The 25,323-nt window shown below is 36.1% G+C and overlaps 1 protein-coding gene across 1 annotated transcript in view; it reads left to right on the forward strand.

The window, feature by feature from the left end:
- Positions 1-642: 642 nt before the first annotated feature.
- Positions 643-25,323, forward strand: part of LOC117212943 (CCR4-NOT transcription complex subunit 6-like) — a 126,426-nt gene continuing 101,745 nt past the window's right edge. The window contains exon 1 of the mRNA XM_033458102.1: positions 643-755. Coding sequence (XP_033313993.1) covers positions 686-755 — 70 coding nt within the window. The 5' untranslated portion in view covers positions 643-685. The remainder of the gene's footprint in view (positions 756-25,323) is intronic.

The following is a 25,323-nucleotide window of genomic DNA, read 5'->3' on the forward strand; positions in this document are numbered from 1 at the left end:
TGTGATAATTTCGTTATTGCATCGGCGCAGAATTGTTCAGTTTTCTGGAGGAGAAGAAACGTTCCAACTCGTCCTTTTAATTTTTCAAAGAAGACAAGCTCCTATGGTCGGGGTAATTTTGTAACGAGCGGAATAAGCGATAATCTGAGCGTGCAAGATGGACAGAAGATGGCAAACGAGGTACAACATCCTTTTTTTTTGTCCTGCGACGATCGACACGCCTGGTCTTGCATTGTCTCGGTGAACCATATTCGAACTCGCGCCAATCCAACGAAAAACAAGTACTTCGATAAATATTTATCTTGCGTTCCACAGTTGACTGTTACCTAATCAACAACAGATTCAACACCAGATTAGATCAATTAAATGGAAATCAGTAGCCGTTGTTTCAACTCCGATCCATCTTTCTACGAACAGAGGAAGCAGACTTTCCGTTCAACTCAATACGATAGAAATAATTGTATTATCGTTATCGATAGGCTGCGCATTTGTATGTATTTGTAGAAAACGTGAAAATTACACGGAATATACATAATACGAAAGATCCTTTCTAGACATAGCGAAATTGTATAACGACTTTACTATGCAATCTTTTTGTAATTCAGTAGTGGTAATCTTCTCAATGCCAAGGGCTTTGTTTGTGTTGCAGGTTGTAGCTAATTTATGGAGTTGGGGAGGATTTGGAATGGGCACTTGCAGGCAGGACTCTAGATTTATCGTGCGTTCATGCCAGTCGTACACTTCCTTCTCACAAGGTGTGGACAAATTGTGTGCATTGTTGTGACCTTTCTGGAATATGTTTGCTAATGGTGTTACCTTGTCGTTGTCTTAGACGATCTCCTAGGAAACTCTATAATATCAACTCGTTCGTTTGCTGCAACACTCGCGTAAATAGAAGAATCACGATTTTAGGAAAAACAAGTTTCAACGATGATCCGTGAATATGAATTGACGCTCTAACGACGCGGTTGAAGTTTTAAAGTTCACTCGTAGGACTGTACCAGCGGAAAGCACAAGGAGCGACTGGTATTTGCGTGCTAATAACTGGAAAACTAGCAATTTTGTAAAAGTTACGTCGTTGTTGCAGAAAGTGAGCGAACTGAGTGTTTCTGTTAAAATTTGAATCGTCCTATTGGAAGCATATTCCAGAAGCTTGTATCACTGCTTAATCAGTTTTCACACGAAAAGAGAAGAGCGTCAAAACTCTTGGCACGTGCAAATGAATGGCATTTTCTTTTCAGAAGCCAACTATCCTTCGGGCTACTCGACTGCCTGTTCTTTCCTCCTCTGGGCTTCTCCTTTCGTTTCTCCCTTCATAGTCTGCTTTATGTCAGCTGAAACCAACTATATAGTAGTCTTACGCAGTAAAATATTCACGGGTGGTGTATACTTTGTATAGTTGTCGCGCAATTTGATAGCACAAAAGTTCTAAGTAAACAAGTTTCGCAATCGCTCTTCTGCGGCCGCAGCTTTCGAAAAGTATTAGAGTCGTCGATACAATCTTACTAACTACCTTATAACTTTATTATCCAAGAAGCAGTCCATCGCATTTTGTTTCCTTTTAATACACTTATCTCCATATTTCTTTATTCTAATTGTGTTTTCTTCAGTTTCGAAGCTTCTTGTTAAAATGACATGAAAAATGTTTAATTGTTCAAGGAGCACTTTTTACTTCAAAGTATCTTCTATTTATCGGTTATATTCAGAGTGCCCTAACTGTCAATTTTCATACAATTTGTACAATCGTAAGAAGTTGAAGCGCTCAGGTCAACAATGACCACGGTAACGTCATAGGAGAAACCGTGGCCGGTCGTATATGACCAACGTTGCAGTCAAAGTGTTAAGCCCTCGCAGTTTGGCCGTCTAAGTTCGCCACACTCTGTATATATACGATACATTAAAATAAAGCGTGGAAACAATGGTAGCGTAGGACGAAGAGTCTCAACGACGCTGTAAATAGGCATGCAAATATGAAACCGGAATTTTTCTATAGAAAATACACGTTTATTGTATGGAAATGATTAAAAATATTTTATTCGAAGAATTGCCCATCGCTAGCTATACTTTTCCCACCTGTTTGGCAATTGGTGGATGCCACGCCAAAAAAACTGTCGCTCTTTTGAGGCGAACCAGTCATCGAGCCATTTTCGTACATTTTCGTAAGAAGCGAAGTGCTGGTCAGAAAGTGCGTGTCCCATCGATGCAAATAAATAGTAATCGGACGGAGCCAAGTCTGGTGAGTAAGCCGCGTGCGAAAGTATTTCCCAACTGAACGCTTCGATCGTTTCCTTCACCGGTTTTGCTGTATGCGATGGTGCATTATCACGAAGCAAAATTACTTTGTCTTGCCTTTTTTGATATTCTGGTCGTTCTTCACGCAAAGCTTGATTCAAATCGATCATTTGTTGTCGGTAGCGTTCGGTATTAACGGTTTCACCAGGTGTTAACAGCTCAGAATAGATCACACCCTTCTGATCCCACCAAACACAGAGCATTGTCCTCCGTCCATAGCGATTTCGTCTTGTAGTCGATGTCGGTGGTTCGCCTAGAGCTACCCATGATCTTTTACGCTTAAGATTCTCAAAATATATCCACTTTTCATCGCCAGTCACAATTCGGTGGAGAAATGACTTTCTTTTGTATCTAGCGAGCAGCATTTCGCAAGTGGTTTTTCGGTTTCCCTGCTGTCTTTCATTCGGTTCGTGTGGAACTCATTTTCCCACCTTCTGGATCTTTCCCATGGCTTTCAAACGCATGGAGACGGCTTCTCGTGTCACGTTTAATCGATCAGCGAGTTGTTGTTGCGTTTGAGCGTCATCCTCGTCCAACGGTGCTTGCAATTCGCTGTCTCGAAACTTTTTCGGTGGTCTCCCACGTTCTTCGTTCCTCGCGTCAAAATTGCCACTTCTAAATTTTTTAAACCACTCAAAGCACTGTGATTTACCAAGAGCATGCTCACCGTAAGCTTCGACAATCATTCGATGCGATTCTGCAGCAGTTTTCTTCAAATGGTAACAAAAAATGCTGTCCGCAAATCGTAGTTTCCAGGCACAAAATTTGACATGTTCAAAGCTATTACAAACTACGCTGTTGTATGAAACTTGTATTGTTCTGAGTCGAAAATGTTTGTGAGATGTCAACAAAGACTTTTGGCATCAATGACGCAGTTTAGTGATAACTACATTATCAGCTAGGGCCATCTGTAGGCAAATTCCGGTTTCATACTAACAGGCCTGATACTTCTTACAGTTCCAACATAAAACAATGGCGTGGCACATTCACGTGACACGGATCGATATTATATCGTGCGTCGAAGCTACGATCGAACGTAAGAACGACGATTGACGGAATCGTAGGTTCGACGGTGTATTATTAAAAAGTAACGGTGCGAAAAGTTAATAATCGACTGGGAATATCGAGGCACGGGCCCGTCTGTGTCGAAGCTGTCGACTCTTGTACGGTTTGATGGGGGAAAAAATATCAACCTCTACCTTTTTCCGGTGACGCGGATATCGAGTGCCAACACTATTCACTGCAAGTCGTCCACCCAGCCGGAACTCGCATTTCGAGGCGAATGCGAAACGTCGTCTATTTCCGACCTGAATGTTCTTCCAAGTCAAACCATCTGCCGCAATCGTACTTTCGGGCAAACTTTGAATGATTTCGTCCGCTTCTCTCGAGTACCAATGCACCGAGTATGCGATGAGTTTAACCCCGGCTGATGCACTACTGTTGTTGTGTTCCCTTGTCTGCTTCCTTTCTATTTGAACGATATAAGAAAGTCGTTTTCAGAGTACGTTTAATTGTCATTTTCTTTTCTTTTCTTCCTTTTTTTTTTCTTTTTTTTTTTTTTTTTTTGAACGACCGAGAAACCAATTTTAAAGCAGCTCCTGGGAGATTATTCTACGTGTAAAATGACGTTCTACAAGTAGAAAATATAGAATAGAAATCGTTTATAAGATGCTCCATTTTCAAGAAAAATATGACCTGAAAATTTACCATGCGCGTCCACCGAATCAGTTTCCCACTAAACACGTTCAAACTGTATTTGTTGAAAACCAGCACTTGAACGAAAAGATTTTATTTTAGATTCGACTTATTTTCACGTGTAGAATAACTGGTCGTTGATTGTTTACTCGTACTTAGACGATAATTAGCGAAGTTTAAGGTAGTTCTGGCGTAAACCTCAGAATTCAAAAGTACTGTGAAATTTCGTGCGAAACTAATTGGAAGCGCGGAAGGGCCAAAGCGTAAAATCTAGAATCGATTCATCACGTGGGTATCGAGAAATTGTTAACAAAAGTCGATACATTTTAACACAGTGACATACAAGTCTCGCGGAAGCCAGAAGACAGATCAATTCCACATTCTATTAATTATTAATCCTTAATTTTATTACATATACACGCGATTAATAGTTATTTCTCAAGAAACAAATGAGTTTACTTACTTCCATGAGTTGATTCGTCGAGAGAATAGCATAAATTATAATAAATCCTACGTAAGATAGTAAGTTTGAAGAATAGTGTTTATAACATTGTCAGGTTTTCTACTTTATTTCTGAAACAGGAAAACAATATTCAAAAATTGTACGAAAATTGGCAATTGGAATTTACTAATTTCTGTAAAGCTGTTTACCTGACTTTTTTGAAATGTTAACAAAAAGACAAGTTTACGTGCATATTTATAATAACAACAGTAATTTCGGTACACAATGTATGGTATTACGTTACAATGTGTAATAGGTTTTTGTCAAACTAAAAGTTAACGTGTATTTTTGAAATTCATGAATTTGTGAAATTTAATTCCCTCCAATATATTTCCATTGATTCATATTTAAATTTTTTAAAATTTCAATTTTCCACCATGTTTACCTCCTGCTATCGTATTCCCATACGAAATGAAAAATATAAATGTGTAGCTGTAGCAATATTGCTCGTTTGTGTAGAACACTTTTCAATATTTCGATTTATGCCACACATCAAAATTCATTTCTATCAAAAACAGAGTATTAATATGTTTTATTAATTTTTAGAACACAATCGAAGAATTACAGTTATATTGGTCATTTTTGTAAAAAAATTCTTCGTTGTATCGTCAATATGTCGAACTTCGAAATTGCTTTTTATCAGGAATATCTTTTACTTTCTACGCGATATTCACTTTCGTTTTCGCTTTTTTACGATGACTCGCGTGTATTTTTTGATACGATCTATAATATAGAAGAATAGAAATAGAAATATAAATAATAAATAATATAGAAGAATAGAAATTATATAGGCTCGAGTTAAGAATTTTTCAAATAATAAGTCAATAAAATAAAAGTCTTTTAAAATATTTCATAACAATTGCCCAAACTTTTGTCCACGTTTTTGATCAAAATAGTTTTAATTTTGTTTAATCAACGGCAATCTTAGACAATTTAAAAATAAGTGTTGAAAATTGGTTATTTCTAGAAATATGTACAGTAACGATTAATAAACGAATGATCATTATCAAATCTAGCCAGTCAATTTCGGAACCAGGGCCGATTCGTCGATATTTATTTCATAAAAATCTCCACTAAAGTGTACCAGTGCATGTTATCGCAAGGAAATTAAAACTTGTAACGCTGTTAAAATATCTTTCAAACGATCGTTGATAATAATTGTTACGAACATTAAACACATTATCTTGTGTATTTATAATGTAAATATAACACATTACGTAATGCTTGTAACATACGAACCTACATAATAATACGAATATTCTGATAATCATTACGGAATCAATGACATTCGAATAACAGAAAGTTTGCACATTGCACATGGAAAAGATAAATCTGTGAAGTGAAAACGACGGTATACACCTGCTACTTGGCCATTATAATATTTCATCGAAATTCATGCGAAAGGTAAAACTCATACACGCGTTACCAGTATTCTAATATTTACGCGTATCCTGAAATGGATTATCATTATTCGTAAATTGAATTTCCATCGGCTGCACAGACTTCGCACAATCGTTCACGAGCGTTTGAAGATGTTAGCAAACATTTATGGCGAACATCTATCAAGCGTTTGTGTGCTTCACGCATTTCCACCAACTATTCAAGAGTTTCATACACGTTCGCAAACAACTTGCACAGCCGATGAATATGCAACTTTGCATTGCATCAGTGTTTCAGCCTGTTCTCCAATTCACAATGCTTTTACTGTGCTGGTATTCGTTTGATAAATTAATACATAGCAGCAGAACTACCTGGAATCTTCCGAATGCTACGATATAAGAACATTCTGCTTTCCAATCAGTCGTATACGCGTCATCGATGAATATTAAATTCAACCATCGTAACAGTTGTAGTCAAAATGACCAAAACCTGCACTATGATATTATTTTTATTATTTTTATTTATTATTGCTTAGTCCGTGCCTTTCGGCTTTGGACGAGCTTTCGGTTTTACATCTCTTTTACCTATTTTGCTTCTTATACAGGGTAGTTGATAACTGTGGTACAAACGGAAAGGGGGTGATTCTACGCGAAAAAAGAAGTCGAAAATATAGAATAAAAGCTTAAAAATTTGAAAAATTAAAAAAATAACGTCAATCGAGGCAACCTAACCCTTGCAAATAATTAGAACAAATTTTTACTACATGTGGACATTATTTATTTACCTATTACTTTATCGACGCATGAATATTAAATTCCGATTGATTAGTCGTTTTCTCTGTACTTTACATTTATTGCAACGTTTTCTTCTAAAAGCAATAGATGTTCCAACGCTTATGAACGAGACTGTATGTACATCGACATTAAGTTATTAAGTTGATATATATACAGGGTGGTTGGTAACTGCGGATACAAGCGGAAAGGGGCTGATTCTAAGCGAAAAAAGAAGTCGAAAATATGGAATAAAAATTTTTTTTTTTAATTTTTCCATCGAGACAACGATCTACAGTGAGATCCGTTATAACGAGACGCGATAAAGTGCACGCGTACCGAGCCAAAATTCAAAGTCGATTTTCTCGAAAACAAAGCCTCGAACGAAAAATTGTTATTCTATATTTTCGACTTCTTTTTTCGCGTAGAATCACCCCCTTTCCGCTTGTACCGCCAGTTGCCAACCACCCTGTATATCTACCTCTCCTCTTATCCACTCTATTATATTGCACTCCCTTAATTATTCTCTCTCAAAAAACTATTGCAACTTTTGGGCTTTTGCCTCCCTGCTGTGCTTCCTTATTGTCGTTCCTCCCCGTCTTTTATTGGCCTTCTCTTCTCTATTATTGCTTTTAGTTCTGTTAGTTCTTCTCCAGTCTCGTTTAGTATTTTTTCTGTGTCCTTTGGTCCTCCCGTTATTTCGCATTCTTCTATTACGTGTCTCAGGTCTTCTTCCTTCTTTTTACACAGTCTGCATCTTTTTTCTCCCTCTTCTTTCCAGTATTTCCTTGCTTTGGTCTCGTTTCCACATCTGAATCTTGCTAACATTTTTCTGTCCTTCCACTTCATCCTCCCTTCCAAGTATTTAAGTTGCACTATAATCATTAGTAGATTATTTTAACTGATTTTGGTTACGGCTAATCGTCCTAAACGATAAAAGTGTTCCTGCTTACCATTAGTCAATAAAGATGAAAGACTTCTCCTTTTCATTGCCCATAACCATATGTACGAGACAAAATTCTTTTATTACCGACGTCATAGACGAAAGATTTTCCTTTTCATTACCGATAGCCGTTATACATAACAGAATTTTCTTTGGTTACCGATAACCATTGCAGATGAGAAGTTTTCGTTTTGATTGCCGATTGCCACCATGCAATGCGAGAATATTTTTGATTTTTGAGTATCTTCAGATATTTTGACTTTACAATCGTCAATGATGAAGACGTCGTTTTATGCAATGCATTTTAGCATTTGCTAAATAATAATATATACATTTGCTGGTTAAATACCTCTGGTTCTGTTAACGTTGGCAATCTTTCTGTCTGTTTAGAACGTCTTTCTTTGTCTGTTTTATAATTCGAAAAATTGAAGGAAGAATTCGTCAGGCGATAAAATATTTCTATAAAATGTAACACTTACAGACGCCTGTCTTATTGCCGTGTATCGCCTTTCGAAGATGAATCTAATCAAATTATATCAGGTTGTCCGAAAAGTTTCTTTCGTTTTATGAGGAAATTATAGACGCACGTTTTTTGTTTTATATTATTTTGTCGAATTACGTACGACCCAATTAATTTTATTAAGATAAGCACCGTCACGTTTTACAGACTTGGTTTCACGTTTGTACGAAGATGCACTGTTGTGAAAAACATGTTTGCGAAAGAAAGATAATATTACACTATTGTACGTAACTATGGCGATTACGAAGAAGCAAATCATTGCAGTTTCATTTAACAGTGTGAAAACTAAAAAAAAGTGTCCCAATACGTTCGAGCGGCAACGCATCATTCGCATTTCTCCAGATATTTGATCGTTTCCAGTTAAACAGCGTATACCGTATAGCGTAACGCACTTTACGTATAAATTAAAATCAAAATGTTAATATAGAATAATATAGGTGTAAATTAATAACGTTGGAGATTGAAGCATATTGCTGTGATTTAGGATTAATATAATTGCGACTGCTGCTGAATCGCAGTTAACTATTCCATCCAACCGAACTTTACTACCACACAGTCGCTCGATCGGGATAGATACATATACATATACTTGTGATACACGCGCAGTAGATATGGTCGTGGTTGGAAATACGTGGATAGCTGTAAATACCGTCGTTCGAAGTTTCATAGACTCGCGTCAATGGTGGCAGATTGCATCGAACGTGACGACCCTCTTTAAAAGTCTCTCATGCGAGAACCTGATACGCTGTCCATTCGTTTCAGATACGTAACAAGATCAGCAGTAGCTCGCGCAAAGACCTGTCAGACCAATTTTTTCTTTCGTTTGATTGCGATTTTCGTTTTATTTCTGGCTTTTTCATACGTATATTTCTTTTTTACTTATGTCAGTCCATTTGCGCTTGTAGCTAAACGTAGTTGTAAGCACGATAAATGCAGAAACGTGTTTTGAATTTTTTCTTCCATTGCGACCTTACTTTTGTTTTTTCGATTTTTCATATATATATATATGGGTTAGCGTTAGGTTTAGGGGCGTGTAACGAATCTTCATTCGGACTAGCCATCGTTGTTGCACAATAGAGATTATATTTACTGGTATAAATATGACTTTTACAAAGTTTGGCAAATAACCGTGGTGATTAGACACTCGAGATGTTAATGACAATGTTCTTAGGTTCAATAACGAATCTACGGTCAACGGGCTAACTCTTTGTTAAACGTAGAATGTATTTCGAAGCACAAAGTAACGTTTGCTGTGACGCTCGGTATAATACCGCACGTAAAGACGATGTGAAAACTCTGCAAGGTAATCGCAAGAATAAAAGACCAATGGAAACTTTCCTCTCCTTACGATCGCGTTTGTTCGTTGCATATTGGCCGGGGATACCAACAAAATTCCAGCCGCCGTTGCTAGGCAGACCCGCGTAGAACTGACATTGCTCCTGCCCGGGGTTTGATCGTTAATACAACGTGTGTCCCGCGATATTGGCACTTCTCTGTTAGGTAAAAACGTTCATCCCGTGACCAGGGCTACGTTCGGCGACCAGTTGTGTCACCTCGAGCCCAAGCCCACTGTCACAAATCTCGGGCAAACATAATAGGATTGAATCGTAACGACTATTTCTAAGTTTCATCATTTAAGTACAGCTATAATAAAAAGTCTAAGCTAAAGTATTGGGGACCTTCCCAAAAATTCCAAAAGAAAGGCCCCGATGTCCTTTCATCTCCGACATATATATTTGTCTTTTTATTAGTTGTGCTTTTAGCTAAACATAGGTTAGCTAAACATAGGTAGAGACTTTTACATATTCTTGAAAACGACGAAGATATTTTTTGGGATCATTTAAAGTTCAATTTTACGTTTCCCTTTTTTTGTTTTCTATATCGAAACATTTTATAGTGATCGAATGAATACGCCATTATGGTAACTTAATTGCGACTGGGAATCCATCGATCATTTAAAAATACATCAGTCTTAATTGACATTGATGCACTTGTCATGGGAAACGCAAATGAATAACAAAATTTCATTGAAAAATATATTCGCTGTACTTTGAAAGTGGGAGCGTAACATGGTTAGCAATCTTGCACGAAATTGATCGATTTTCGTGTTGAGGATGAGTGATTAAGCCGCGTACATTGTTAATACGTCGCTTTTCGTTCAACTTCCGATGTATTAGTTTTGAAACAAAGCTGTCAAAATTGATGTGCCTTCTCGATAAATCACGCGTTAATAGCTTGTACTTAATATTAAGTTGTTCTCTATTATGAAATAAATCGCGAAGAAAATTTGAAAAATGTAGTCGAAACAAACAACTGATTTAAAGGGAACTTTCTTTAAAATGTTGCTGTAAGTTTGGCCTTTTTCATCGTAAGAAGCGTTTTATCTGTGCATTAATTATACGCGTAAAGTTTCAAATTCATAATTTAAATATACAAATTTAAATATAAAATATTTGAAATTTTACATTGCATTCTACATCGTAATATATTACAGTTGATTGTAATCTTTATATGTTAATGTCCATGCTTTGGTTCCTATCATCTACCTCATATTTTAGTTCTGAAAAATATTGAAATTAATTATTTTGTAAGTTAGTGTATATTAAGTACTTGAAATCTGTTAGTGTATATCATTTATATTAATTGATACTTTCGTAGACGCTCATGCTTGTGGTATTAACAGAGAGATGCTTACACGTCTCTCACGCATTTTAATTCTTTCTCAATTTAATTTTCTGCGGAATAGTTCCGTGAAATAGACGATTCTCAAGTTCTTGGAAATTAAACTTTTAACCCACAAAAACATCTGCAAAGCGCCTCGTATGTTATTTTAGACGTTGACGTATTCGAGACACCAAGAATCGCACATAATTTTATGCCGAGCTATATTAAGTGGTATTTTTAGTATACGTCGAGTTCTGTTTCATTTTTATGTCAAAGGGTTAAACTGATACTTGTTCGAATATCGTGCGAGAAGATAAAGAGAAATAAAAAGAAAGGCAAGACACAAGAAGTTAATTCCTTACAGGACGCAATTTCGAGGGTATCTGATTAATCGAATCATTTTATTAAACGAGTAACAAGAAGACAAGTTTAAAATGGATATTCTTTGATGACCACCATGCTCGTCATTACATTACACACACTCTCCATTTATATTTTAAATTACGCCACAATGCGCCCACGTTTTTTGTATGCAAAACAGTTACAGTGCAAGATGAACGATAATGACAACTCGTACGTTGTGATGGGATCTGAACCACTTTCAATCGTTTCGAGTTTATATTATGTAGGAGGCAACAAATTCGAGTTACATCGAACGTGATTCGAAGTCTGGAAACTCTTGGAAGTCTGGACAAATCTTGAGTCTCTAAGGTCTCGAAAGTCTTGATCGTCTTGAGACACTCAAGAGTGTTGATGGGTTTTGAAAGCTTCAGCGTTCGACGTCTTACGTGATTTTCGCCTACGTTTGTTCGAACAGCATCGTTGACACGGGAAGTTATAGAAAATCCAGCAAGATCGACCTATCGTACACGCGTTTATCTCAAGACTATCGACTCAAGACTTTCAAGATGATCAAGACGATCGAAGCTTTCAACATTCAAAATTTGTTATAGTTCAAATGTTTCAAGACTTGCAACACGCCAAAGACTTTAAAAATTCTTCAAGATGTATCAAGACTCAAGATTATCGACTCAAGACTTTCAAGATGATCGAGACTTTGAAGACTTGCAAGACGATCGAAGCTTTCAACATTCAAATTAGTTATAGTTCAAATGTTTCAAGACTTGCAACACGCCGAAGACTTTAAAAATTTTTCAAGATGTATCAAGACTTAAGACTATCGACTCAAGACTTTCAAGATGATCGTGACTTTGAAGACTTGCAAGACGATCGAAGCTTTCAACATTTAAAATTTGTTATAGTTCAAATGTTTCAAGACTTGCAACACACTGGCCTTTAAAAATTCTTCAAGACTATCGGCTCAAGACTTTCAAGATAATCGAGACTTTGAAGACTTGCAAGACGATCGAAGCTTTCAACATTCAAATTAGTTATAGTTCAAATGTTTCAAGATTTGTAACACGCTGAAGACTTTAAAAATTCTTCAAAACGTATCAAGACTCAAGACTATCGACTCAAGACTTTCAAGATGATCAAGACGATCGAAGCTCTCAACATTCAAATTATTTATAGTTCAAATGTTTCAAGACTTGCAACGCGCTGGACTTTAAAAATTCTTCAAGACGTATCAAGACTCAAGACTATCGACTCAAGACTTTCAAGATGATCGAGACTTTGAAGACTTGCAAGACGATCGAAGCTTTCAACATTCAAAACCTGTTATAGTTCAAATGTTTCAAGACTTGCAACACGCTGAAGACTTTAAAAATTCTTCAAAACGTATCAAGATTCAAGACTTTCAACAGCTCGAAGCTTCGAGTCGCGTTCAAAGTAATTCGAACTTTTCATCAAATATGTAGCCATACAGATTCGAATCGGCTCTAAATGTTTCAGATTCCATCACTGCTCGTGCATGGTCTCGTGTGTAACATTGCATCAGTGCATAATGGTATAGCGATAGGTAGCAGGTAGACGTTCGTTAGATTGTTCGATGGCATCCACATTGTTTCTTCGAAAGGCTGCAAAACAATGTGCGGTCACTCAACTTCCTCGACGTGCGCTTCCTTGTAGGTCGGAGTCTCTCGCCGATCCTCATTTCCGTAACGCGTAAAACATCATCTGGCAATGAATCTGAGTTCGGCGGAGATCATTTCCTTCGAGATATAACCTAAACCACTTGTGCTTTAACTATTTCCGCGGAACAAGACCGACCTCTTTCAGTTAAGTAGCATTTGAATTTCCTAGAAACTTGCAGACCAGTTTACTTTATTTCGCGAACTGGGTCGTTGCCGAGCTACCAAGAAAGTCGATTTGCTAAGTTTCATTTCCTTAATAAATTACTTCCAAAAGGATAATTGATAATTACGTTTCAAAACGTGGTCGTTAACGTATCAGAGAAGGAACAAATAGAATCTCAAGAAATGTGAAAAACATATTGATTTCAGTTTATAGGTATGTTTATTTGGAAGCAAGTTTATACATGAAACTACACCTACGTGATATGTTCACCTCTGTCGATAATTATACTAAGGCACCTATGAAAACACGTGCAAATTCAAAGAATCGCTGGAAAATTGCCAAACCTTTAAAACTTATTATCTCATTCGAAACGTTAAACTATTCAAGATTCATGCATTCGGTATCGTAATTGTTGAGAATTGTGGATCTTAATTGCCAAAATATAAGTAAAGGAACACTAAGATTACACTTAGAATTCATATTAAAATAGTTTTAGATTTATTTAATAAACGATTTCCAGGATTTTCGTCGATATACATTTGCACGTGTCTCAGCACTTTCTTTGTCTCACCATCTTCCATACCACACTGTCAACGGAACAGTTACATTCATCTGTTTTTCGAGACGCCGCGCACACACATACTTCCGCGCACTCATATTCACATATGTGTGTCACTACTACGCGGCCAATCTAGTCTGACACACAAAATTATACATAACTCAATAATAATAATAATAATAATAATAGCCTCGTCAATTTTGTGTAACCGTATTAAATCTTCTCTTATCTATAATAAATAGTTTATCTACCACGCTGATACTATTTCAATTACTATTCTCATCAATTTTGACATTTACATTATCATTGCATCTGTTCGTATTCAATTCCACGTATAATATAAACGATTTCACGGTTATTGAAATTTCCTATATTACTATAACCCTTGCAAATAATTAGAACAAATTTTTGCTACATGTGGACATTATTTATTTACCTATTGCTTTATCGATGCATGAATATTAAATTCCGATTGATTAGTCGTTTTCTCTGTACTTTACATTTATTGCAACGTTTTCTTCTAAAAGCAATAGATGTTCCAACGCTTATGAACGAGACTGTATGTACATCGACATTAAGTTATTAAGTTGATATATATACAGGGTGGTTGGTAACTGCGGATACAAGCGGAAAGGGGCTGATTCTAAGCGAAAAAAAGTCGAAAATATAGAATAAAAAAATTTTTTTTTTTTAATTTTTCCATCGAGACAACGATCTACAGTGAGATCCGTTATAACGAGACGCGATAAAGTGCACGCGTATCGACCGAAAATTCAAAGTCGATTTTCTCGAAAACAAAGCCTCGAACGAAAAATTTTTATTCTATATTTTCGACTTCTTTTTTCGCGTAGAATCACCCCCTTTCCGCTTGTACCACCAGTTACCAACCACCCTGTATATTATAGTAATTAATAGAATATTAAGTACAAGTATGAGGTAACAAACGTTTATTTTTATTTGCATTGAAATTTTCATTGTTCTGCTAATTTGCATCTCAACGTTAACACAAACTAAATAGCATTGCGTATGTTTGCAAACAGTTTTAACTTATTATAAGCCCTGATTGCTGATTATATCGTATAATCGTTGTTCATGATCATTATAAAGGCTTTTCAAACAAGGAAATGTTATACCGTACTATTGGACTTCAGATTCCCTGCGTTAATATACAACATACCAATTAATGAAAGCGTAATTAGTATACTTGAAACCAATTCGTCATATCAAAATTACGTGAACGATCTGTATAATTATTTTCGTAGAATATAACACCAATTAACGAGGAAAGAAGAACCCGTAATCCAACAAGTCCAGAGGAAATCGAAACTTTTACTTAGACCCGTTATTATCGCTTCCTTTCACCGGCTATGTAACCATTTGTCTTCGAAAAAGAATTCAGAAAAAAAGATACAAACATGCTGCATTCAGATCAGCTTCACTGGTATCTTTCCAGCTATATTTTTAGTCCTTTCGCTGCAAAATGATGATGTGCTGCAACAACTATCGCGAGGGAGGGTGTTCGTGAAAAATTGGCCAGTTTCGAACGAAAAATTCTTTCAGTTTGTCTAAGAGCATCTCTCGCGGAAGGAAAAACATTATTTGCATTTCTCCGAAATGCGATGGGAAAGTTGAACGAAATGAAAGCAACGATGAGAAAGTGGCAGGAGTCAATGTACCCTTGCGTTAAATTTGATCTCCATTTACTTCAAATTCCGCTCCAGCTACGGAATAATTGTTCATTTATATCGACAAAATAATTATTCGGGAATTTTGGGGTAAATAGATCGAAATTTGAAATCGAGCAAATTTGACGTACCACCAGATTACTGCTACGCGAGAACAATAGGCGAAAGCTCGTTCGAGGAGTTTGTATTTGTAAATGTACGTACTGAGTGTCACGAACGAACTGCGCTCAATCTAAAAACAGAATTAACGTAAAATACTTGTGTTTGAAGTAATTATGAAGTGCAAAGATCCGAGTAATTAGAGATATTATCGGAGATTTTTCTCCATCGCAACTGTCAGCTGCGATGTTTCGATTGGGTACTTTAAATTCCAAATTGCGGTAACGTTCGATTCCACTAACCACCAAAAACATCAAATCGATATACAACCAGATAATAGCATTTTGATTTAAACGAAATTGCACTCTAGGTACTCGAATAATTTCGAATATTTTGTTCGCGTATTCATTGACAAAAGTAAACCCGGATTGGATACCACTATAGCAGATGCATGCGGGCGCAAAGTTCGTGAACGTGTTGTTATTCGCCGCACGCACGTTTTTTTTTTTTTTTTTCTTTCTGTTTTAATTTGTACTTTACAATTTGTCCAGCTGGACATTTGGTAAATTTTTCTTACTTAATTGCTAAATAACGTGTGGATGGCTACCCCCAGCTGATACCATCTTCGAGTTTGACTGTTTTATTTCTTCAGTGAAGTTAATGGAGTGTTTTCTAGAACAAAAGTCTTTTTTTATTTAATTTGTACTTCACAATTTGTCCAGATGGACATTTGGTAAGTTTTGCTAATTTAATTGCTAATTAACATGTGGATGGCACCTCCCAGCTGATACCATCTTCGAGTTTGACTATTTTATTTCTTTAGCCAAGTTAGTGGGGTGTTTTCTAGAACAAAAGTCTTTTTTTTATTTAATTTGTACTTCACAATTTGTCCAGATGGATATTTGGTAAAATTGTCTAACTTAATTGCTAAATAACATGTGGATGGCTACTTCCAGCGGGATACCATCTTCCAGTTTGACTATTTTATTTCTTCAGTGAAGTTAGTGGAGTATTTTCTGGAACAAAATTTTTTTCCTATTTAATTTGTACTTTACAATTTGTCCAGATGGACATTTGGTAAGTTTTTATAGCTTAATTGCTAAATAACATATGAATGGCTACCCCAGCGGGATACCATCTTCGAGTTTGACTATTTTATTTCTTCAGTGAAGTTAATGGGGTGTTTTCTAGAACAAAAGTCTTTTTTTGTTTAATTTGTACTTTACAATTTGTCCAGATGGACATTTGGTAAGTTTTGCTAATTTAATTGCTAAATAACATGTAGATGGCTACCCCCAGCTGATACCATCTTCGAGTTTGACTGTTTTATTTCTTCAGTGAAGTTAATGGGGTGTTTTCTAGAACAAAAGTCTTTTTTTTTTATTTAATTTATACTTTACGATTTGTCCAGATGGACATTTGGTAAGTTTTTCTAACTTAATTGCTAAATAACATATGAATGGCTACCCCAGCGGGATATCATCTTCGAGTTTGACTATTTTATTTCTTTAGCCAAGTTAGTGGGGTGTTTTCTTTTTAGTCTTCCACTGCTCGCACGTGGTAACGATTTTGTAGTACTTCGGATTAGCTCGATGCCCAACTTCCACCGATTTGCCGACAAAATTCCTAAAAAATTATTTCGTTCATGAATCGCTGTCCGAAGAAGATGAAGATTAAATGTAACGCACGGGTAAGTTTCACCCGCTGGTAGTTTTTTATCTTGCCACTCGTTCTTCTCAACTTCTCCGCTACATTTCGGATAAATGTTAATAACACGTTTTCTTTCTCAAGAGAAGCTCGTAAACGTCTCGCAAGAATTTTTCGAGAAGGTTCAAAGATATCCATTTTTTAACATTCTCCTTTGCTTGGGAGGCGAATTAACCGACGAGTACTTAAGAAAAGATCTGCGTGAACGGAGTACCTTCACCTGGTGTTTGCTCTTCGGCCGGTGCTCACCGCCCATTAATTAAATATCACTTCTCGGAAGAACGTTTCCTCGTCGACTTATATACGCGCCGTACAAGAATAATAATCACCAGAGAATAATAGCGCCTAGCAGCATTCGCGTTCAGGCGATAACGCTTCTTCGTCTCTTTCCTTGTTTCTTTCAACCGGAACCCCTGCCGAGATAGCTCGCGGCGAACTTTGCACGCAATTGCTCGCGTATCACTTGACGAACCGCACGTTGCATCGCAATAATTATTCAGATCGCGTGACCGCTCTTGCAATACAGTGCCGCCGATATAACGACCCTTGTAATTCCGCGCGCTGAACGCAGTGCCAGAGAAAAATCGAACACGACTCATTATCGACCCACTTTGCTTCGCGGCTCTAGCAGCATCGATCGATCCACATCGGGTATAATCGACCCATTACAGCCGATAATTGATGGTTAAATTGCCTCAGCTTGATCGAATATGAGTAGATTAGAATTGGGTGATCTCCACCTTCGCTCGTTTTCAGGTTTAGTGCATCGAAGCGTAATTCTTTTCAGCAGCGTTCTGAATCGTGTTTTCCTTAGAAAAATGAGAATACGGAAAAGGAAATTATTTATGTCGCCGAAAAGTACACGCGTTTCTTCGATGGTGGACGCTCTTTCCCGGAGCAGACAAGACGCTCGTTTGTTGCAAACTTACAATTACAATTTTTAAAATTACAATTTTAGAGATAAGCAGTTTGAATCGTTGTGATTTTGTATGGACATAGCATTAAAGTGTCGAAACATTTTAATTTTCTTATTTATTTCGACAAATTCACATTTATCCTTAGAGCTACCCTCGTTCTGTGTTACGACACTTGACGCAAATTCATTTCTCGATATTATGGATTTTATGGATATTATGTGGTTAATACCGTCCAAAAAATGTTCAGCAAAAGTCATGCATATTATTTCATCGTCAAATTCGTAAGCTAAAGTAATACGGTGTTATAAAAAAAAATACAAAAAAGCCATCGTCATCTTTCCAGCAATATTATGATAGCGCAAGATACGACGCTACTTTTTAAACTTCGATGAACGTCGCGCTTTTGTTGTAACGACGCAACTGAGATACGTGGAGGTTTATGTAGAGGATGGTTGATCGTGAGATTTATAAGACGAGATTGCTCGTTGTTGAAACCGTCAAGTGTATTTAAAATAATAAATAAATTAATACAGACGATAATCGCTCGTACTAACAGATTCGCTAAAGTCAGTGTAAATCGCTAATTAGATCGCTGATAATTAACAGATAACTGATAGATACTGAACTCTTTACGATCGCGTCCGTTTATTTATTCTGGTCGGGGGAGAGCCGGAAAATTCAAATTCGTCTTCGCTTGACGGTTGCACGTAGCGACGACATTGTTTTACCCGGAGTTTATTTATTATTGCATTATGTGTATCCTAACGATATCGATACTCAGAGGCAAAATAAAAACACGATTTGAATTGTCTTGTAGCTCGTGCACCGCTACAGATATATCACCGTTGAAGCAAATCGGTAGGAGTAAACGTAAAAATGCAACAGCGACACGAGCCTCTTGGTGTTGTAAGATTTGGACTCGACTCTAAGTTAGTGTAACAGATGCGGTTGACGTAGTTTGTGAAAGAAGATATGTAACCGGAAGGCTTGTAACCCCATTAGGAAATCGATAAATGTACTAGTACCGCTATTGCTAAATTAACTCGTAAAAAGTACCAACAGCAGCCGTATTTTCTCTGTACTAATAATTCAAAGACTGGAAATTCCGAGTTATGTCGTTGTTGTAGCAAATGAGCGAATTGTAGAATTAGAGGATATCCAATTCTCGAAATTATGCCTCGTAAACGAAATTTCCATCCATTACCATACTCTGTAGCGACAATGTATTCGAAGAAAATACGTGCTATGCATGTACCGTCTTTCGTTAAAGATCTTTATCTCTTCCTATGGATGATTACGCTAACCACAACCGTGATTCATGTCGAGGTTAAATTGTATCGTAAAGCTTGTTTTATGTTTGGTCGGGCGTTTCTATGAATTTCTGCTAATTAATGACGTATACAGGTGCGATCAGATATATATTTCATGAGTAATGGCGCATTAATATGCGCGTTATATGCCGGGTAGAAAAGAAACCATACGCGTTGCACAAAGTATGCGCACATACACATTTCAATTACGGTTGATCTTCGTTTTCGGTTCCAGCGATCTAAAATAATCCCAAAAGACACATACAGGTGAAAGTACAGGTGAAAAGTTCGCAGTCCTGATAAGCTATACTTCACCCAGTGCAAGGAATTTGTCTAATATGTAAGACATTTTTATGCGGATGACATTTCATCGCCTAACATATTATTTGTATCGTATTCTTAACCGATAGTATGTGTTAGGGATTGTTGGAGATTGTTTGAAACTGTTTGAGATTGTTTGAAACTGTTTGAGATTGTTTGAGATTATTTGAAACTGTTTGAGATTGTTTGAAACTGTTTGAGATGGTTTGAAACTGTTTGAGATGGTTTGAAACTGTTTGAGATTGTTTGAAACTGTTTGAGATTGTTTGAAACTGAGATTGAGATTGTTTGAAACTGTTTGAGACTGTTTGAGATTGTTTGAAACTGTTTGAGATTATTTGAAACTGTTTGAAACTGTTTAAGATTATTTGAAACTGTTTGAGATTGTTTGAAACTGTTTAACACATGTGTTAGCACAGAGATGGTACAAGTATTAAATTGTGCACTCAAAAATGACAATTAATTCTGACCTGTCACAAACTTGGACTAAGGGCAAGCTCAAACACGGTCAATAGTTGGGTCAAGTACCAAGTAAAAACGAGCATGAAAACGACGTTTCTCGACCATAATGAAACAACGTGAATTCAGCTTTACTTGCTACTTAACGAAACCACTACCCGTATCTGAACCTGTCTTTAGGCTAACTTTATGACAGCCTAGGATCAACTGCTATTTTAGATGTCACAATTTAATGCTTCTAACTCGGTTCTAACGTTCATAGTGATACGCGACTTATTATTACTGCGTAGTAATTTCTCATATTTTAGATAGTATGCGTTTTAGTTTTCCTGTCGTAATAACAAATATCCTGTCATCAACCTGTAGTTTCGAAGAAGTCGTGCGACTAGAACCAGTCGCCTAACAGGTCTCTAACGAGGTCGAACCTGCTACAACTTTCTACAAGATTGACCAAACTATCGTCCACCCTTATGGTGGAGTTCCCTTTCTGAAACATAATGCGTTCAGAGTGTAATGGAAGAGACGACACGCGATCTCTTAAAAACCTTCAGCTCACGGAGTTTTAAAGAGAATTTTGGACACGACACAATGAGAGTTAAAACAGAGTTTAGAAATCGGCAAATGTTGAACGTAAAGTTGGGGCATTATCCGTGCAAGATTGCAAGGTTGCTCTCAGACTATCAATGTGCAGGATGTATCACAACATGTGAAATCAAGTCAGCAGTGAATAGGAGACACTGAAACAATGAAAAAAGTTTACTTCAGCACGTGTTCTATCTGATCTTCTTTAGAGAGGTAATCGAGTGTCTGGAGTTCCATTTGGTCTCGAAGTTTTCTTCGAAGCTACGCACCCGTGAGAAAATTGAGCGAATCCGAGCAAAAGGAAAGGATATAGAGCGGTTAACAAGTCGTCGGTACTTCGAGTTTCTCAATTAAAACGATCGATACGTATTGTCAATATTTATCGATGAACTGCTGTTTCGTTGAGAAGCTTGAAATACTGAATATTGTTGATTGTCAAACAGAGGAAACACGAGAAATTGCACGAACAACGTCTATTTTCAGGTAAATACGATACGTGGGGCATTAAATTTAATTAATGTTTGTATAAATAATATCCACTGTGCGTCACTTACGACCCAAATTTATCGAAACGGGATTGATAATTTCACGAACTGATCGATTATTAATGCTACGTGTTTTGATATGTAACACTATAGCTGATATAGCGTGCTACAGCAGATGACGTTTAATCAAAATATTTCGCTTTGAAAAATTATATTACGGTGGAAATTTCATGTTTACGATATTCGCAGAATATATTCCTCTTATTCAATGTATTGTCTCGCATTTTTGTCGAAAGAAAATTGAGCTGAAATTTCATTCCGTTTCAAATACTAGTGATTATCGTTTCTTCTTTGGTTCTTCTTAAAATCTACATTTCACTTCACATACAAGTCACAAAATATAAAATTCTAAACGACCATTGTACGTTTTATAGCAGATAATACTATCTTGTGTTAATGATTATTCTAAATATGTTTATTTATATAAATTGGTTTATCGAAAACTTATTCTAATAATATAAAGATATTATAAAATATAATACTATAAAGATATTTGTTTAAAAAACATGTAGTTTATTTAGTGTATTACGTTGTGGGACATATATAACGAAACACGTACGATCAAGTTACAGACGTACAATAAAATTTCATAACTAGAAAACAGAAGCGAAGAGAAGCATTCAATTTACACTAAATATCGTTAGATGTTCTGTTACTTATGGCCGGCACATTCCTTCTCGTACATTTCCTTCTCGTGGAACGCTTTAAATTATTTGAAAACGGAATGTTACGGATAGATCGTGGATACACTTATGCAAATTCCTATTTTTCTGAATAATTAGAAAATCTCTTCCTGATTCATTGAAAGAACGAAATTTATTAATTTGAAAGATTTTATTAATTTTATTAATTCCAAGGATTAATTGAAAGGGCAAACTTAACGAAGTAAACGTTTCAGCCGCAAAATATTGCAACGAGTACTATGCTTTGATCATTTCACGTAGTTTCTTTTATACATTGTGTACATTCTATATATTTCTTCGTCTTCAGATTTCTCATAAACGCATAAAAGTCCCACTAATAAATTATCCACTATTTTTCTGTTGTCAGTTACTTTTGAATACGAGAGAACATCGAGCCTTACGTAGAATTTATCAACGTTCTGATCTTTTCCTATGAAAAAGAATAGGACTAAACAAACCACTTAAGCTATCTATGGGCGAACAACGCTTAACTTTCCATTAAGCAAAGTCGCACTTTTCTAGCGAGCATCGTTTAATAACGGTGATTATTTTAATAAATTGTTGCACACTTAACTTTCACGCAATTATTACCACGCTACCTTCTCATGAATCACCACTGTTCCACGATCTCGCATTACTTTTCAATTTGCGAATAATGCACATACGCTCATCTGCATATCGGATTACATACGACTAATTGTAAGAAGAAGAAAACGGCCGACGAGGCGCACGCAGGCAAGGCAATTACGCGCATAAATATGTAACACAGGATGTTTCGCGTTCGTGTGTAATTGGCTGGCTGAATCAACGGTGATTTGAACAACCTACTCGTACCGTATAGGAACGGCCATTTCGTACGACTCTTTGCAGATGTAGCATGTAACATGCAAAACGTTTCGCGATTTTCTGCGAATCGATCATCGTTTATCCGTTTCGAACATAGTATAATATGGTACTTGGTTGGTCAATCTAACAATCATCTATCAATGACTTCGATGTACTTACTAAGATTTCAATAACTGGCTACACGAAAAACATAGAAATCGTTTGCTTAAAGACGATCGGTCATGCATTGTTGACCTTTGCATTTTGATGGATGCAGGATATTTTTCGGCAAAGTAACTTCACAGTTCTTTAACCTTGGATTTTTGCATTGTTAGAAATCTGGAAATGATAATTGTTCAGTATAGTGTGTGTCTATTTGTTCATTTATTTATTTATTTCTTTCTAAGGTTATTTTAAAATGGCCCCATTATCATTATGGCTGGTTTTCCACCAGATAAAGTAACTTCTCATTTTCTTCGTTTTTTTCATTTAAACTTTGCTCTGCTTGAAAGAGTCACGCTAACATTTTGCAATAAAAAATACCGCATGATATTCTAGAAACTTGCAAGAGCTTCTCATCAACAATTCTTAGAGATTAAATTCAACGATTCTTAGAGACTTAAATGATCCAGTATGCAGACAACGTCATTAAAAACGTCATTAAATATCTTTTAAACTAAGCGTCTCCACATACAAGTACACCTTAGTACATGTTTTGTAAGGAACCAAAAAGTGTATAAAAAAACTATATAATTTCGTTAAAAAAAAATCAATTCCACTTTGCAATTGCACCGGTGCATTTTCGAAACAGGTAACACGATAAAGCGTGCTAAACGGTGCAAAATTTTCCTCTACGATCTTTCTCTATCTTCACGTGGAACAGAGTTGCCTATGTTATTTATCTTATCGTTATCATACTGTCGTTATATATGTTATTGTTGTTATACTTGTTCCAATTGCTAGAAACACCCTGTATAGTAGTTCTGTTTCTTCGTGCTGTGCTATACACGTTCATGCACGCTGTCCTACATTTCGATATTACGTACTTATTCCATGTACTTCGCTTAATCGCAACTGTAGTTCTAATACATGCTACTGCTCTCGAGCTTATTCATATTAAATGTGTTTGAGATTATGCTAAATCGGGATATTGTACGCTTTGAGGTAAGCTAGAATCCTTCGAAATGTAGATATTTGGACATTAGTGTATTGTCAGTAGATTGCGGATTTCTCTGCATTCATAGGGAATTAGCAGGAATGCGAACAGTGCAAATAATGTAATATGCCAAGGTATGCAAAACGTTCAACGTAAAGTATTTAGTATAATATTTAGTGAGTGAAACAAATTTCTATTTAGGTCTCGTTTCTTTAATTACGTTCGCAAAATTATAAAAATGCATAGAGGTCCGCGGTTCAATCACTGGCGAAAATTTTAATAATCATTGAGATAGTTTTATATCAATTTCTAGTATGCTGCGTGTATTTGTTGGTTGTTTATTAGCGTTTAAAGATTATCGCTGCGTCATGTTCAATTTGAAGAAGTTTCTCTTTAAAATGAATTTTTATATTGCATTTTAGAATATTTCTGTACAAGTGGCGTTCAAAGGTTACCAAAAAATTTTGTAAATTGCTTCTCACTACTTCGTAGACTGCTAACTTTTTCAATGCCTGATCCTGTTTTTCGTGAAGCAACAAGAAATTGTCTTCTAGTCTGTGAGAAAGTAAACGCACCTAATTCGATGACTTCGAATTACTTGAAGATCAATTGCTCCAGAAGTGGAATATTTCATTATTAAATGTTCAATAATTATATAATTTAATAATCAACGTGTTTCTCGTTAAATATGAAGCCTATTATAAGAAGAACACTATAAATCAAGTTTCCATTTTTCACAGGAAAACATTTCCAAAATTCAACACCTGATTCATCCCAAGTTACCGCAAATATCTTCCCATTTGATTTTAAACACGCGTGTTTCGCACTCTTCAAAATATCCAAAATATTTCTCGTCATAACATTAAATTATTGCTTGTCTTAATATTTAATTATACCTTGGCTTCTACAAAAGTTCGTCATCTAAAGTCATCTTACGTAATTCCATCATTCTGGGACATAGACTTGTTTTCTTCTTATATTTTATTTTGCAGAAAGTATTTCACATTGTCTCATTTATGAAGAAACGCATATCAAATAAACTTAAATGAATATGCGATTACCAGATATTGCAGCTTCTTTTCTACCAGTTACCAAACTTTTACAACTACTATTTTCTATGTCTGTTCTATCATTCACAATGTACATTATATTAGCCACTTCTTAAAAGGTTTACATCTCTGGAGCCGACAGATCGTTCTTGCTTTTAGTTTCTTCTTGTTGCTTCTCCATTTCATTTATTTTCCAAAAGAAACGTATCACAAACCCCTTTCACGATATTTGTAATAATCGTAGAGGAGCACTCGTAGCTTACAAACAGATTACTTCAATTATTCTTCAATTAATTGAACCTGAATTGCCAATACTTGTAACACGTCAGCAATGGTTGATCTATATGTTGATTTATTTTAAATCTGCTTTGTCCTTTTCTTTTTTTAGTCCTGTGATATTAAATATCACGTGTACCGTCACATAGCTACTGCTAAAATCAGAAAATCAACAAATATGTCCC

The sequence above is a fragment of the Bombus bifarius genome, unplaced genomic scaffold (genome assembly GCF_011952205.1).
Source record: "Bombus bifarius isolate JDL3187 unplaced genomic scaffold, Bbif_JDL3187 scf7180000008421, whole genome shotgun sequence".
NCBI lineage: Eukaryota > Metazoa > Arthropoda > Insecta > Hymenoptera > Apidae > Bombus > Bombus bifarius.